The 13,793-nt window shown below is 33.7% G+C and overlaps 1 protein-coding gene across 1 annotated transcript; it reads right to left on the reverse strand.

Moving 5' to 3' along the window:
* Positions 1-498: 498 nt before the first annotated feature.
* On the reverse strand, positions 499-11,347 carry LOC108971668 (protein lethal(3)malignant blood neoplasm 1; the record flags this gene model as incomplete). Its single annotated transcript, XM_018937904.1, is given in 6 exon segments — positions 499-1,365; positions 1,444-1,542; positions 2,246-2,497; positions 2,573-2,710; positions 10,934-11,042; positions 11,117-11,347. Coding segments are annotated over 6 exon segments (1,350 nt in total). The 3' UTR covers positions 499-655.
* Between the last annotated feature and the right edge of the window lie 2,446 nt (positions 11,348-13,793).

Consider the following 13,793-nt stretch of genomic DNA (forward strand, 5'->3'; position numbering starts at 1 on the left):
TAAATCCAAAAACACTTGCATTCTAATTAATTACTGTGCATAAATACTGCGTATTGCATTTAAGAAACAAATCAAATATGACAGCTGCATATACAAAAACAAAAACAAAAACAAAATAAATGTATAAAATAATGAAAATGAAGTAAAAAGGTCAGTACTACAAATGTAGAAATGAAATAAAGATTAGTACCAATTCGCAGTAACATTTCTCTAATTGTATGTATTTACAAATTAATAATATTCATTATTATAAAAAATGTAATTTTAAAGTCATCTCGATGTGTATAAATAAATTAAAGGACCTCCTCACATTTATTATACAGAAGTAAGATTTAAAAGTTAAATAAACATAAATGTGCAAATTACAATTGATTGCAGTGTATTTGGAAAATAAATTTTAGTGTGATTAAGAAGCAAAATAAATTATAAAATAAATGAAACTGCAAAAATAATTAAAAATATATAAAAAATCAGAGTGGAAATAAAACGATTTCAAAATTCGAAATACGCTATCTTTTTCATTAAATTTATTGAGTACTCTCTTTCTGGTGCCACTCCGCTCATACGATCGCTGCTGCAACAGCAACTTCAGCATAAATAAATTAAACAAAAACATGTAATTATAAATTATTTAGCGAAATCATCGTTATGGCGCTTATGCCTTTTTGAACCACACAAACTCATAATCTTTCAGCGTATTTTCATTCGCTAGCACAGGTGCGTCCAATTTACGGAAACGCACACGCGGCTGGTAGCCGAATTCATTCGCGATATACTCAATGGTGCGTTCCACATTGTCATCGCCAATGGCGTAGAAGCTCCCTTCCTTATTGCCATTATGCGAGCCGGTTTCCCGGTGACCATTGTAGTCAAGCAGATACTTGAAGCGGTACAAATCCCCCGCTTCGCCCACGGCAGATTTACTGCCAGCGAGACCACTAACAAAGCCTGCAGCGTTGCCAGTTTTACCACCAGCCGAGCCGCCGCCAAATCCTGCAGCTTTACTACCAGGTGAACCGCCAACAAAGCCTGCGGCGTTGCCAGCTTGATTTCCAGGAGAACCGCCAGCAAAACCTTCAGCGTTGCCTGCTTTACTGCCAGGCGCACCTCTGCCAGAACCAGCAACACTACCTGCTTTACTGCCTACAGCCCCTTTTGCTGCGCCGCTTCCACTATTTCCGTCAAAGTTATTGGTTCCACCAAAGCCGCTACTTCCACCACTAGCACCACCGATACCTGTACTTGCGCCGCCAGTGTTGCCAGCATTGATCGCCGGAACCGTAATTTGAGTATTAGGGGTTGAAATGTTACTGGTTGAACCCTTAACGCCGACAGAGGGTTGATTGCTCGGAGCTTTGGGAACTGCTGCGGTTGTAGAAATAGAAAATTTAATGAATTTATAGCAAGCGAAGATTACTTGTGTGTGCTCCTCACTACACTAACCGTTTGTGCCGGTTTTACCGGGTGCTTGTGGTGCATATGCGCCGGTGGTTGAGGTCTTTGCTTTTCCGACATTTAAAGTGGTACCAGGTGGTGCAGAATCTGTAAAAGTAGCAATATTATAGCAAGTCCGTATAAAAAGTATTTTTGTAGCGAAATGTATGAAAATGCAACTCTGTGTATTTAAATATATAGTTTGTTTTTGTGTACTCACTTCCTACGTTCGGCGCAATGACAGGACGCAAATGGTTTGCGTTTGCGCTAACTGTTTCAAAAGGTTTTGGCACTTTTGCTTGAGTTTGTGTCGCGGGTGTTTTAGCATTTTGCGGAATGTTATTTGTTTCTAACGGTTTGATTTGTGTTTGTGTCGCAAGTGGTAAATTGTGTTGCGTAGGTTTTGAGCCCTGTGCTTTTTGTGTTGTTGTTAGTTGAGGGTTTCGTGTGATGGTGTGCGCATTGTCTGAAAGACTCAGGTGGTTTGTGTTTGTACTAAGTCCTGCAATTGGCTTGCCAGCCTTTATATTATTTGTTTGTACCGAAAGTGGTGAAGCGGATTGTGAATTTGGTGTTTTCTGTACTTTAGGTGTTGTTAGATGAGGTTGCAGGAATGCAGTGTGTACTTTTTGTGTTGTTTGTTGTTGTGTATTCTTCTCTGGTAGTGCCAAATTAATAGCTGAGCCTATACCTGCAGTTACCCTGGGTACCACATTTGTGGCTGTTTGTTTCAATCTTGTTTCGACTAATTGAACCTCTTGTATCACTTGGGGCAAATCTTGCGGGAAAACTTGCGAAACAATTTGCTTACCAATAACAGGTGTTCCTTCTGGTGCGAGCGGCTTTGATAGGAGACTTATGTCATATTTTTTATCTTCTGGTTTTTTTGTTGTTGTTGGTGCGTTATTTTTAATAAAACAGCCGGAACAACCTTGTACACTGAAATTGTGTTTTTCGAAAGGTTTCGGTTTGGCGCGCTCCGTTGTCGTGCCAGGTGAAGGTGGAGCGATGGCTTTTGGTGTAGTCGGCTTAGCCTTCGGCCGCACCACCATTTCGATTGTCTCTGGGAAAATATCACAAGTATATATGTAGTTGTATTTCTAAACATTTTGTGTGCACCTTAATCGTAAATACTCACTTGGATTCTCCTCATAGGGATAACTGCGCATAGCTAATATGCGAAATTTTCCCTCTTCATCAGTTGCATAGACTGTCACGTGATAAATGCCGTCAGCGGTTATGAAACCAAATTCGCCCATAACGATGCCACGCTCATCTAGATGAACAGGTTCGTATTATTTTTGTTAGTGAAGCATTAAAAAATATATTAAAATAAAATTTAGGGTTGTGCAACTATTAGAGTAAAGTCTACCTTTTCAAGTTGCACTTTCAAATGCCAGCTTTTTTAGTTTCCAAAACTCATTTGGAAAACAAATACGTTGGTAAAAAAGATAAAACTACTGAAAAATGCAAAAGATAAAGCAGTGTCGGAGTCAGAAGAAAGTAATGGGGAAAATTCTAAACTCAGTGTACATTCCTCTGTAGGATACAATCTTCGATGATTTGAAGATACTCGTTTTTAGAGAAGTATTGAATGAATTTCAACTATGTTTGCTGATTCCAGAAAAATATGTGCTTTAAAAACCAAAGAAATGGAAAATGTTATTGACTGCTTGATAGACAGATTCAAAGATCTCTTGGATAGTGACAAAACCGTTCGACATTTTAAGCTCAAGTGAACTTGATCAGTTCCATTGGCAGCAGAAGCAAAAGTCAAAAGATAACAAGTTATCGACTGCTGCATTAGAAACGTTGAATGTATGAACGATCAAAATCAAGCTAAAAATCTTCATTTTGTTTTATGCTTATACCTTTAAAAAATGTATATTTGATTTATTTCAAACGAAAGTCGTTAATAACATAATACCAAATATTCAAATCAAATAGAAATTGATATTTCTTTTTAAGTTAAAAGAGAAGTAATAAATAATCTTATCAGATCTTTTTAAGTATCCTCTATCAAATTATCATAACTTATTACGGCTTGAATGATTATAAAAAATACCATACCCCAAGGTACAAAGCGAATTGCATAGTTTTTCAATACGAAATTTCACTTTCTTTTGCAATATGAAGAAGTATGTCTATTGTTCCAATTTCAAAATACAGGAATGGAACTTGTTCAACGGCTACATGTTATCATATTTTTTATATGTATATTATTTTCAAATTATTTGCATTTATTACTTTGTTTTGTGTTCTGACTATTTCGGCTCTGCAAAGTATTGATGTTTCGCCTAATTAGCAATAGTCTGCTATTCACTGGAAATAAAGTGCTTTTGTTCCTTGTTCAACTTGATTTTTGGAAATGCGCACATAGAGAAGCCGTAAATTTTAGGAAACACTGTTGATATTTATTACATAATAAAAGACTTTGTATGGATTGTGTTAAGAAGCACTTTCGCTGAGAAATTTTGTGTATCTTGACTAGCGAATTCGGGTATCTAGTTTCTACAGTTGTGCATAAAGTTTATACTTGTACTGTTATGCCAAACCATTTGCTTATGAAATTAATAACATAAATTTTTCTCTTATATCCAAATTACATATTATAAATATGTTTACATATGACTTATGAACGTTTTATATTAGATTTCAAAACTTTTAAAGGTTTCCCTTCAACTCCTCGTCCCGCCGGTGCTCACTATAACTTCAAAGCTACAGCACCGATTGCTTTCAAATACTATTTCTATGCTAAATTTGGAGAGTGTTTTTAATTGGTTAATATCTTTCATTTTACATTAATAAAATTAAATCAGCTTTTTGCAAAAAATCACGTTTTTCCATAAAAGTTACAAAAAAAAAAAAAAAAAAAAACATCGAAAACACCTTCTGAGCAAAGCGATTATCTAACGATATAATATTGATTTCTTGATTTCCGACGGTCCAGCACCTAATTATGAGTGGCACCACAATCCAACTTTTTTCTGAGACGATTCAGATAATTTCTTCCTTTGCCATATTTTTTTAATATTTCTCCATGAAAATTCAACAGTATATTCTTCGAATTACACATAAATAAAGGATTTTGGCTGTTGCGTAAAAACCATTAATATGGGCCTTCCTTTACACGATTTAACTCTTTTCCTTTTTATGGAAATAGCTTCGCTTTCAAGTTCCATAGCGGCTGACTTTTTGCCGTAAACATTGGTCAATAGGTGAGATATACATTAAAAAATAGGGACAAAAAAGAAATTATAATACTTGTAGTATGTCTGTATGTCAAAAATGGGCTGGATTGGCTCGATATCTCTTAGCTTCCATATACGTAACAGAAAAAAGTTCAAACTTTTGGCTGACTTTATACCCCATATATCGTGCAATATGTGATTTATCTTAATTAAATTTAGTGGACGATTTTTTTTCTTAGCGAAACATCTTTGTACCTAAATTGGATAAAATCTGGTGAAATATTATTGTAGCCCAAATTTAGCTAATATCAGGTTTTGAAACATTCAATTGATTTTACTCCTCATATATTGTTGATAGTATGTGAGGTACCTAATAAAACTCAGAGATAATCTTTTTCTAATATAATAATATATAGTAATGACAAAAATAAATAACATCGGGCCAATACAGCATCTGTCTCCCATATCCCTATTAAACGATTTTCAAACTCCCGGTTGGCCTTAATTGCGATGTTCTTTGTTGACGTTTTGCATATTAACTCAATATATTAAAGTAAAGTTATTAAACTACTAATTAAAAACACCAAATTTGATTGTAATTGGATCCGATAATGGATATTGAATTATTTCGCAACAATTTTTTAATATAAAGTTATTCCCTAACTCTAATCCGAGTAATTTTCCAAAGTATGAAATGTCCGGTTGCACCCGAGTTTAGCCATTGGTTACTTGTTTTAATTAGGCGTAGTATATAAGAATTTCTGTTCGGAAGAGTTTGATGTTAATAAGGAGTGTGAATATAATGTGCCTCGAATAATTAAGAAAAAAAAAATGCTAACGTTATATGTTCCACATTTACAGCAAATAATGCCTTTTCCAAACCGAAAATTTACCAGAAAGATGCAACTAAAAGAACTCAAAGCTATACTCGAAAGAAACTACTAGAAGTGTTATGAACTCATTAATATGAGACGTAAAAACGAAAAAAGTATGAAAAAAGAACCGTCTTTCTTTTTGAACATATCTTATTAGAAATTAAAGGTAAACGACATTAGGATATTTATTACAATAACTGATTTGTAAGTGTTCCACTTGGCATCTGTTTTAAAATTAATAGCTTAATTATTAATTTTAATGTCATTTTTAAAAATCTGTAAAGACCGACAATATAAATTGGGCAATCGCTCTATGTGACATATCAATTACTTAAAAAGTTATGACAAAAAGTGTTTACTTTATTGTTGAACAATAAAAAGTTCATTCCATTAATATAAAATATTTGTAATATGTTTTTGAGGCACTGTTATGGCGCAGATAATCCAATTGTAGCGATTTCGTCAGCAGCTAATTTTAGGTGTTAAAAATAAACAACCCAAGCTCCTGTTTCAATATAATGCAGCTACACTTTTGATCGCATGCCCAGATTTTAAGTTTTTTTCTACTTGATATTCACAAATTCCACCAGCAAAAATGTCAACACCTCAAGATGATGGTGTGTTATCTAGCATTCTGCGACTTGCTAATTGAATTCTCACTAATTGCGGTGTATGCTGGAAAGATCTATAATAACTGGTTTCGAAAATAATACAAAAAATAATTTATAGCAATATAATTTCACCTATATGCGGAGCAATCGCAAATTTATATTTACTTTACTCATACGCCATGAAAGGCTGTCTTGAAAACGCAAAGGCTTGATTTAATTAAAGAAAACGCGATGAGTTGTGCATGAGCTAAATTTATTTTTATTTCAAAGTAAAATTTAATCAAACCAGACATACATAATTTTTTTTACCAAACGGATTAAAATGAGAGAAGATTAACTTTGTTTGCACTCAATTATTTGGCACTAAATTATAAATTATGTCATGAACTCAATTGTTCACTTAGTGCCAATTGACAGCTCTTTAGCACAGCGATAATTTTTCAAGCGCCAGTAATAATAAAATTTATCAATCAATCGGTAATTTAAAGGTGATTTATTGACACTCTCAAATTAGCCAAGTCAGTTTCATTACCACCCGATTTGTCTATGGACGCCAAGTGTTGGAATGCTTACTGGTTTTGCGGATTTTTGTGTGGAACGAAATGGTTTTATGCAAATTTCAATTCTAATATATGTAGGCATGAATTATTCGAATAGCCAAATAAGTACGCAAATTGTTCATGTTTTTGTATTGATTGTTTCATTGTTTCATTGACGAATTTTAGAAAAAGCAATAGCGTAAGAGTTGTAAATTTCATTCTTAAATAGAAAACATCTGCACAGAAATTAATTGTATCCATAAAAAATGATTTAAAAAATGTGTTGGACAAATTTGTCTTCTTGACAAAAACAGAAAACGGAATAATTTTAACCAAGAAGGGTTTTACCGTACTAACATATACTTAAAAATTAATCAACCTAGATTGTTAAGTACAATCGGTAAAAAATACACGAACACTTTTAAAACAGTAAGCCATATAATAATATAAATTTGGGTGTAATGATTATAGCAGAAAATGTTATGGTTTTATTCTTATTATTATATGGAAAGGAATATTTTTAATAAAATAAGTTGTTTTTGAGGGGTTATATTGGTTTCCCGGCTAAAAATAATAACTTTTTATTATCTCGTTTTAAAATTTGTTTAATGCTCACATTGATCCGAGAATAGTTTTAGAGATAAAACCTTAAAAAAATGCGAGTTGGGCTACATAACTACTTCAAAAGATTTAAAGCGTTTTTCTCGAAATAGTGTTTTCACGGTTGGTTATCAATATGTTTTCAAACAAATCAACAAATCTAATTGAAATTCCATACAGGTCTGCGAGATATAATTTATAATGTATTGAATAAAGAACTTTTCAATTGCAAATATATTTTTAACAAAATTTTTGTAAAAAACGCCTGCCAAAAATACATGTTCACTGTGTTTTCTCCAACCAATCCCTATATTTTCCTTTGAAACAAAATCTTTATAAAATACTTGCTTTCGCAATAACACAAATTTTTAATAATATATTTAACTTTTTAATTGAGAAAAAAAAGAAAAACGATTTCAAGATAGTAACTTCATGTAAGCCCTTAATGTAACTGCAGGAAGTTTCAGGAGTGATCATTAGAGTATGCAGGTTTTTAATTTTTTCAGCTTTTGACGGAAGTTTTATTTTCAAGTGGAGATTCTACAATGGTTGTCAACTGTCAAAATTTTACATGTGATGTTTACATAAAGCCCAAAATTCTGCCAAGCTGCTGATAGTTCTGTCTATACTTCCGTCATTTGGACTGCTGGAATTATGTTAAGGGGTTAAGCCATTCTACTAGTGGAAATTTGTTAAAAATTTTATGAAAGTAAGATTACCTTTTTTTTCAACTAGTATGAAATCCTAAAAATACTGTCGTAATTTCATATAAAAAAATACCGAAGAGTAACCTAGTAGACCCCATTGTGAATCAGAATATCAAAATCTATAGAAAAAATATTTTGTACGCTCAAACACATGTTTAAAACGGCACGAAACAAATAAAATGCTTATTTTTCCCTTACTCTCAGAAAAAATTACCAACTTTTGCTTGCTTAGGTCTCCTGTACTATTACAAGTGTTGACCATAACCACTTAAGCTAAGCTGCCAGCAGATATATTAGCTTAACTATTGACTAATTGAAATACTCTAACTCTTATTTGCGCTGAACATTCGAAGGCATAATGCTTTTCAAATATTAATTTTTAAACAGTCAAAGATAGAAGTTTGTAGTTTCTATTTTTAACTTCTATCTCACCTAAGAATTTTGCAAATGATGCAAAGAAAGAATTTTTTGAAGTTATATAAGTTTTATTTACAAATAATTGCTCTTCACATTAATTTGGTTTGTTTCGAAAGCAACTAATATGGCTTAAGTTATTTTATTTCCTTAAATATACCATTTTTCAATCCAGAAACTATATATAAATAAATATCTATCTGGGAAACATGTAAACGTTTATTAATATTACGCTATTATGTGCATAAAAGCACAAAACTTGGAAGCTTCTGTGTCCTTTTTGGTAAAATAGCCATGCACAAATTCAATGAGATAGTGTCACCCCTATGTCTTATAAATAACCGGTAATCATTTCAAAATTTGCATTTAGTTCTTTATCGAACCAGTTTTCTTATGGCGTTATTTCTTCGGTTTGTTTGCTCGTTCATTGTAGTTCAACATGTTGTATAAGGTTTTCGAAAAGCTATAAAATGTCATTCCATAAATTACGCCAACCTCCATGTTGCATAATACCATTTCTACACACTGACCTTTACTGACCTTTCAGCACTATTCTGAGCATAATGAGGCGTTTAGAATGCGCTCATACCCGCACGGACACGTTTTTGACACCCACACACAGGCATAAGCAATCAGCGAGATTGACTAACTGGTGTCTTTATAATATTTTCAAGCTGACATCTCTGTGAATTATTGTTTGTCTTTTAAGCTTAGCGGTGCCGACAATACTTAGCCATAAGAAGATTGATGCTTTTCAAATGCACACATGCATACGTATGTATGAATGTACTTATGTCGTTGTTTTTTGGTTTACTGCAACAATTGTTGTTTGCTGCACCGACAGACGCAATGATGATTTGCTTTGGTATCGAAAGGTTATCTAACTGCAAGAGTGCAAGTGCACGAATCCATATGTACATAGAATATATATAATATATGAGTGGCTATCTATTTTCATGTATATGTAAATGCATGTTTTTAAGAGTAACATCAATATAAGCGCACATAGCTCACCCAGGTAATATTCCAAAATCATAAAGCTTTACACAATCATCACTTTTATTAATAGCCTTTTGCTAGCTAATTCGTAGTCACAGGCGTGCACATACATACATACATATGTATATATGCTTATTGGAATGCATAAATATATGTAGTCAAGAGAGTTTACATTAGCGTCTAGAAATGATTTAAGCCATCATTTCAATATGACTTTGTGTTTATTTTTGTGTTATCTTTGTAAAAATCAATCTATTGAAGTAAGATATGTGAACAGCTGTAATTTTTATGTACACTTTTGTTGCCAAGAAGACATATAATATTATTTCTTAGTCAGCAAAAAACTTTTAAATGATTAAAAAAGTTAACTTCGAAAGCATGTCGATGTTAGTTTACCCGGCGAAATGCTAAAACATTTGTAGGGAGAAAATACAACAAAAAGTTCCTTTGGAACAGAAGTCGAAAGGGTGTGCATTGGAAAATTCTACCTGAAACATTTCTAGAATAGAGCCATTTATCTGTAAAGCGTCTTGAGCCCATTATAAATCTGCTGAGGCGATTTCTGGACCTGTATGGGTGAAGTGTAGTCTGCGGCGCCTAAATCCAGGCATTTTTGAAGTGAAATCCAGAAGGAATAGTTGAGATGATTGTAGCTCCCTTTCCTTAACAAACTTTTACCACTGTCAACCAGTAAGATCTTTTCATTTATATAGTACTAAACGATTTTTAATAATGATATAACAAAAGGCTTAAGACACTAGCCCGCGACATACAATGTTCGTGGTTCATTTAAAATTTAGAGTATCCGATGTGCAAAACTGCTTCACCCTTCTTTCATTTTAATTAGTATTCAACATAGGTTGAGGTCTTCAACATAAAATTTGAGAACAATTGTAGATGCAATAGTGATACTAAAAATAACATATTTTAATTATTTGATAGAAAGTGTGAATATTATCATCCTTAAGTTGTTGAAGCTTTCTTGTCATAATATTTTTATTGTGAGGAAACCAATAATTACCCTATATTATTATATATATGTTATTATATACATATGTAAGACCCTCGAAACAGGAGAGCACCATAACTTTGATTGCACGGCAGCTAATACTTTCACAAGTACATTTTTTATGGCATAAAAGTGCAGAGAAATATATATAGCATGATTTTTATCGGACGGTTGTATGTTATAGGGGTCCGATCTGAACAATAGGTTCGCAGATTATGGCACTGTGTTAGGCAATAATCTTTGCCAAATTTCGACTGTACGAATTATTCCAACTTTTGAATGTGATTTTAAACTTTGCTTGTTGCATGTCAGCAGTTAATATAATTATCTATAATGAAACTGTTAATAATGTCCAGAAAACAAGTACTTGAGGTTAGAAGTATCTAACTAATTTGAATTTAATATTTTAAGTAACTGAACTTTCTATCACCTAGTTAACTCCCAACAAAAAGTAGTAAACGAAATAGAAGACAGCTGTATGCTCAGGCAACGCATTGCAACAACAAAACAATAGTGGCGCCATATCTTTGGCATGCCACCATTGTAATACGCACCTTTTTTCTCATGACGATGTTGCTGCTTCTCGATTGAGAAACCAAACTCGTAAGGTCGTTGAGTCGAGGCAGCCTCTGTGTTGGGTAAGTAACCAATCAGTACCGTTAACTTTAAGCAAAATAAAAATAAATATATTTAGTGCCGAAAGGCGCGGAAACTCGACGGGCGAAGAAACAACTTACGACCACCACGCCAAGCAATGTCGACACTAAACGCAACAGCATTTTTTGGCTCGTCAATATTGAAGAGCAGACAAGTGAACTATTGCGTAACGGTAATTAGGCTCCCACAAGTTAATTTATTTCTCTTATTTCAATATTGCAAACAATAATTTAGCTTTTCTTCCAAACTTTTTATTTTTTTTTTTCGCATAAACTCAAATTTTTTATTAAAATTTTTAGCACACTTTAAGGTTAGGTACACTTGTTTAATTATTATGAACACTACTTTTTTTAATGTATTTTGTTTACACGCACTGCACTGCACTCAGCCAACAATAGCACTTTGCTGCACTTCGTTCTACGCCTGCGCGTTCGTAACTATTGGCGCGTTCAATTGGTTGCTCGGTTTTGAATATTGTGTGTGGAGACGTTTTTAGCAAGTTTAGCAATACCTGCGCGCCTGCCTGTCTGTACGCTGTACGCTTACTTAGAGCAACGTGTCTGACCGCCGTTTTGAAACACACCTCGTTTGTTTCTGAGCGAAATTGACAAAGTTAATAATATTAAGTAAAGTAAGTATTATAAAACATTAGAACAGCACAAACTAATGCGCAGCCGCAAACGCAGCTTTATGATCTTCACCTGCCCCGATGTTGGTGCTGATGCTGTTGCTTCCTTTCTTGCTTTGCTATAACCACAAACACACACAGAGATAGTAATGCTAGTAAGACCTTACTTTACGCCTACTACATGACGTGTGTGTATATGTAGATGTCACCTACTCACATAGAAGTTAGAACGCCAGCGGTACTTTTACTCTGGCAGTGTTGGGTGGCTGCGCTCACAGACACAATGCCATCTATTGTGAATGCGTCGCACGTGTCAAACGAAGCAATCCATTGAATCACTGTAAGCTCTCATTGAGCAAATGCTGTGTACGTGTTTGTGTGTGACTATGTTTGTGAAGCTGCTTACTCAAGCTTCTGTGTTATCTTTTATCAGAATTTTTTAGCTGAGCGGTCTGAAGGTAAAACGTGCTTGTTTGCGGAATCGCAATTTGTTGTGTGTAGTTCTCGCATTGTTAGTGTGATTTCATTATTTAATTATAATGAATTATCTCGTCATATCTTGCGCCTTATGCTTTTTATCGGATGTTAATATAACCTTTTCGGTATTCTTATTCGATTGTAAGGAGAAGTGATTTTATTCATCTCAATATGTCAATTATTTTTCTAATGTATCACGACATTTTTAAATTTTCTATTTCCTAAGTAATTTTTGTTTAAAGAAAATACACGATTGAATATTTCGAACTTCTTGGAATGTAATAAAGTATATTTTCAGCTATATTTTATGTTTGTTTTTGTTTTACAAAAATGTTAAAAAATAACGGTGTCTTCGTAGGAGCCAAAAAAAAGTGCCCCAACTGCTGGCATGATTCCGGACGAATGAGTAGGTGAAACAAAAAAATTTGAAAAGTTTATTAAACATAAAGATGTTTCTTATACAATGACCTACGATCTTTAAAAAATATCGAAAATTAACAAATGGCGTAATTAAAAAAAAAAAAACGGTTTTCAGGTAATTGGCCTTTTTTTAAAGCCAAAGTGACAATTTTCAACCAATCACAAAGGTCGTAGGTCATTGTAAATGTATTCAAAAATACTCAGTTTTAATTTGAAGTCGATCTGTCAATTTCTTGTTTACGACGCCAGCAAAATGTCGTTTCGAGAAAAACGCGTTTAAAGTTTCATTTATATATGTTTGCACCCCCGAGCGGTTGCTCTTTAGAACGCTGTCACCCAAAAACTAATGAAGAAACGGTCTTCCCGATTCCACAGGATATTTATGGAAATATAAGCTATCGAAAAAGCAAATAAAAAAATGTGTTTGTTTTGAAAGTGTCATACTGGTATAGCCCCTTAAGGGTCTCGAATTTTTCATACGATTTTCCCATGCGAGTTGTCAATTCACCTCAGTAAACATAAAAGTAAGTCTAGCAAGGGTTCTCAACACCTCTTATGGATCGAGTGTAAATTATTTGTTTCCTCTTTCTATAACATCGACTTTCCGTAATTTTTGACTAGTTAATTTGCAGCAAACGCATAATAAAGATTTTTAGGTGTTGAAAAGCTGAAAAGGCTTCAACTTCAATATTGCAAAGAAGGCGAAAGTGCTTAGTTGTTTCCATCTCACTTTCCTTCATTAAACATTGACAGTTAGTTTAAGACAAAATTTTTAGCCTTACCGCGTGCACGTCTTTAGGGAAGGAGAACTACCACTGCGGCAAGATGAATGGTATTGAGTGGAGAGTGTGATAACTAATAAAATAACTTGATGCTATCGGTGGTAAGGTCAGACACTCCTTTCAAACGAGCGAGTTCTCCTTGAAAGAGGCTGCATTTGAGACAAAACATCTACGGTTCCCTTAATGACAACCACCTCTGCTTGAAAAGCGCTTTAATGATCAGCTTCAGAGAGAGCTTCTTACAGATATGGAGCCTAGTAACGCTACGTAAATGACTTTCGGTTTTTACGGTTTTAGGCTCCTACGGATTTTTCGATAATGTCCTCGCCAAATTGAATTTGGAATAAAAATAAACAAATGTAATTTTACAACAACAGCAATCAAATTACAGCAGCTAATATAATAATGTATTAGTCAAACATTTTTTTTTTTTTTTTTTTTTTTTTTTTT

This window comes from Bactrocera latifrons, unplaced genomic scaffold, assembly GCF_001853355.1.
Source record: "Bactrocera latifrons isolate USDA-ARS-PBARC rearing strain unplaced genomic scaffold, ASM185335v1 scaffold_35, whole genome shotgun sequence".
NCBI classification, from domain to species: Eukaryota; Metazoa; Arthropoda; class Insecta; order Diptera; family Tephritidae; genus Bactrocera; species Bactrocera latifrons.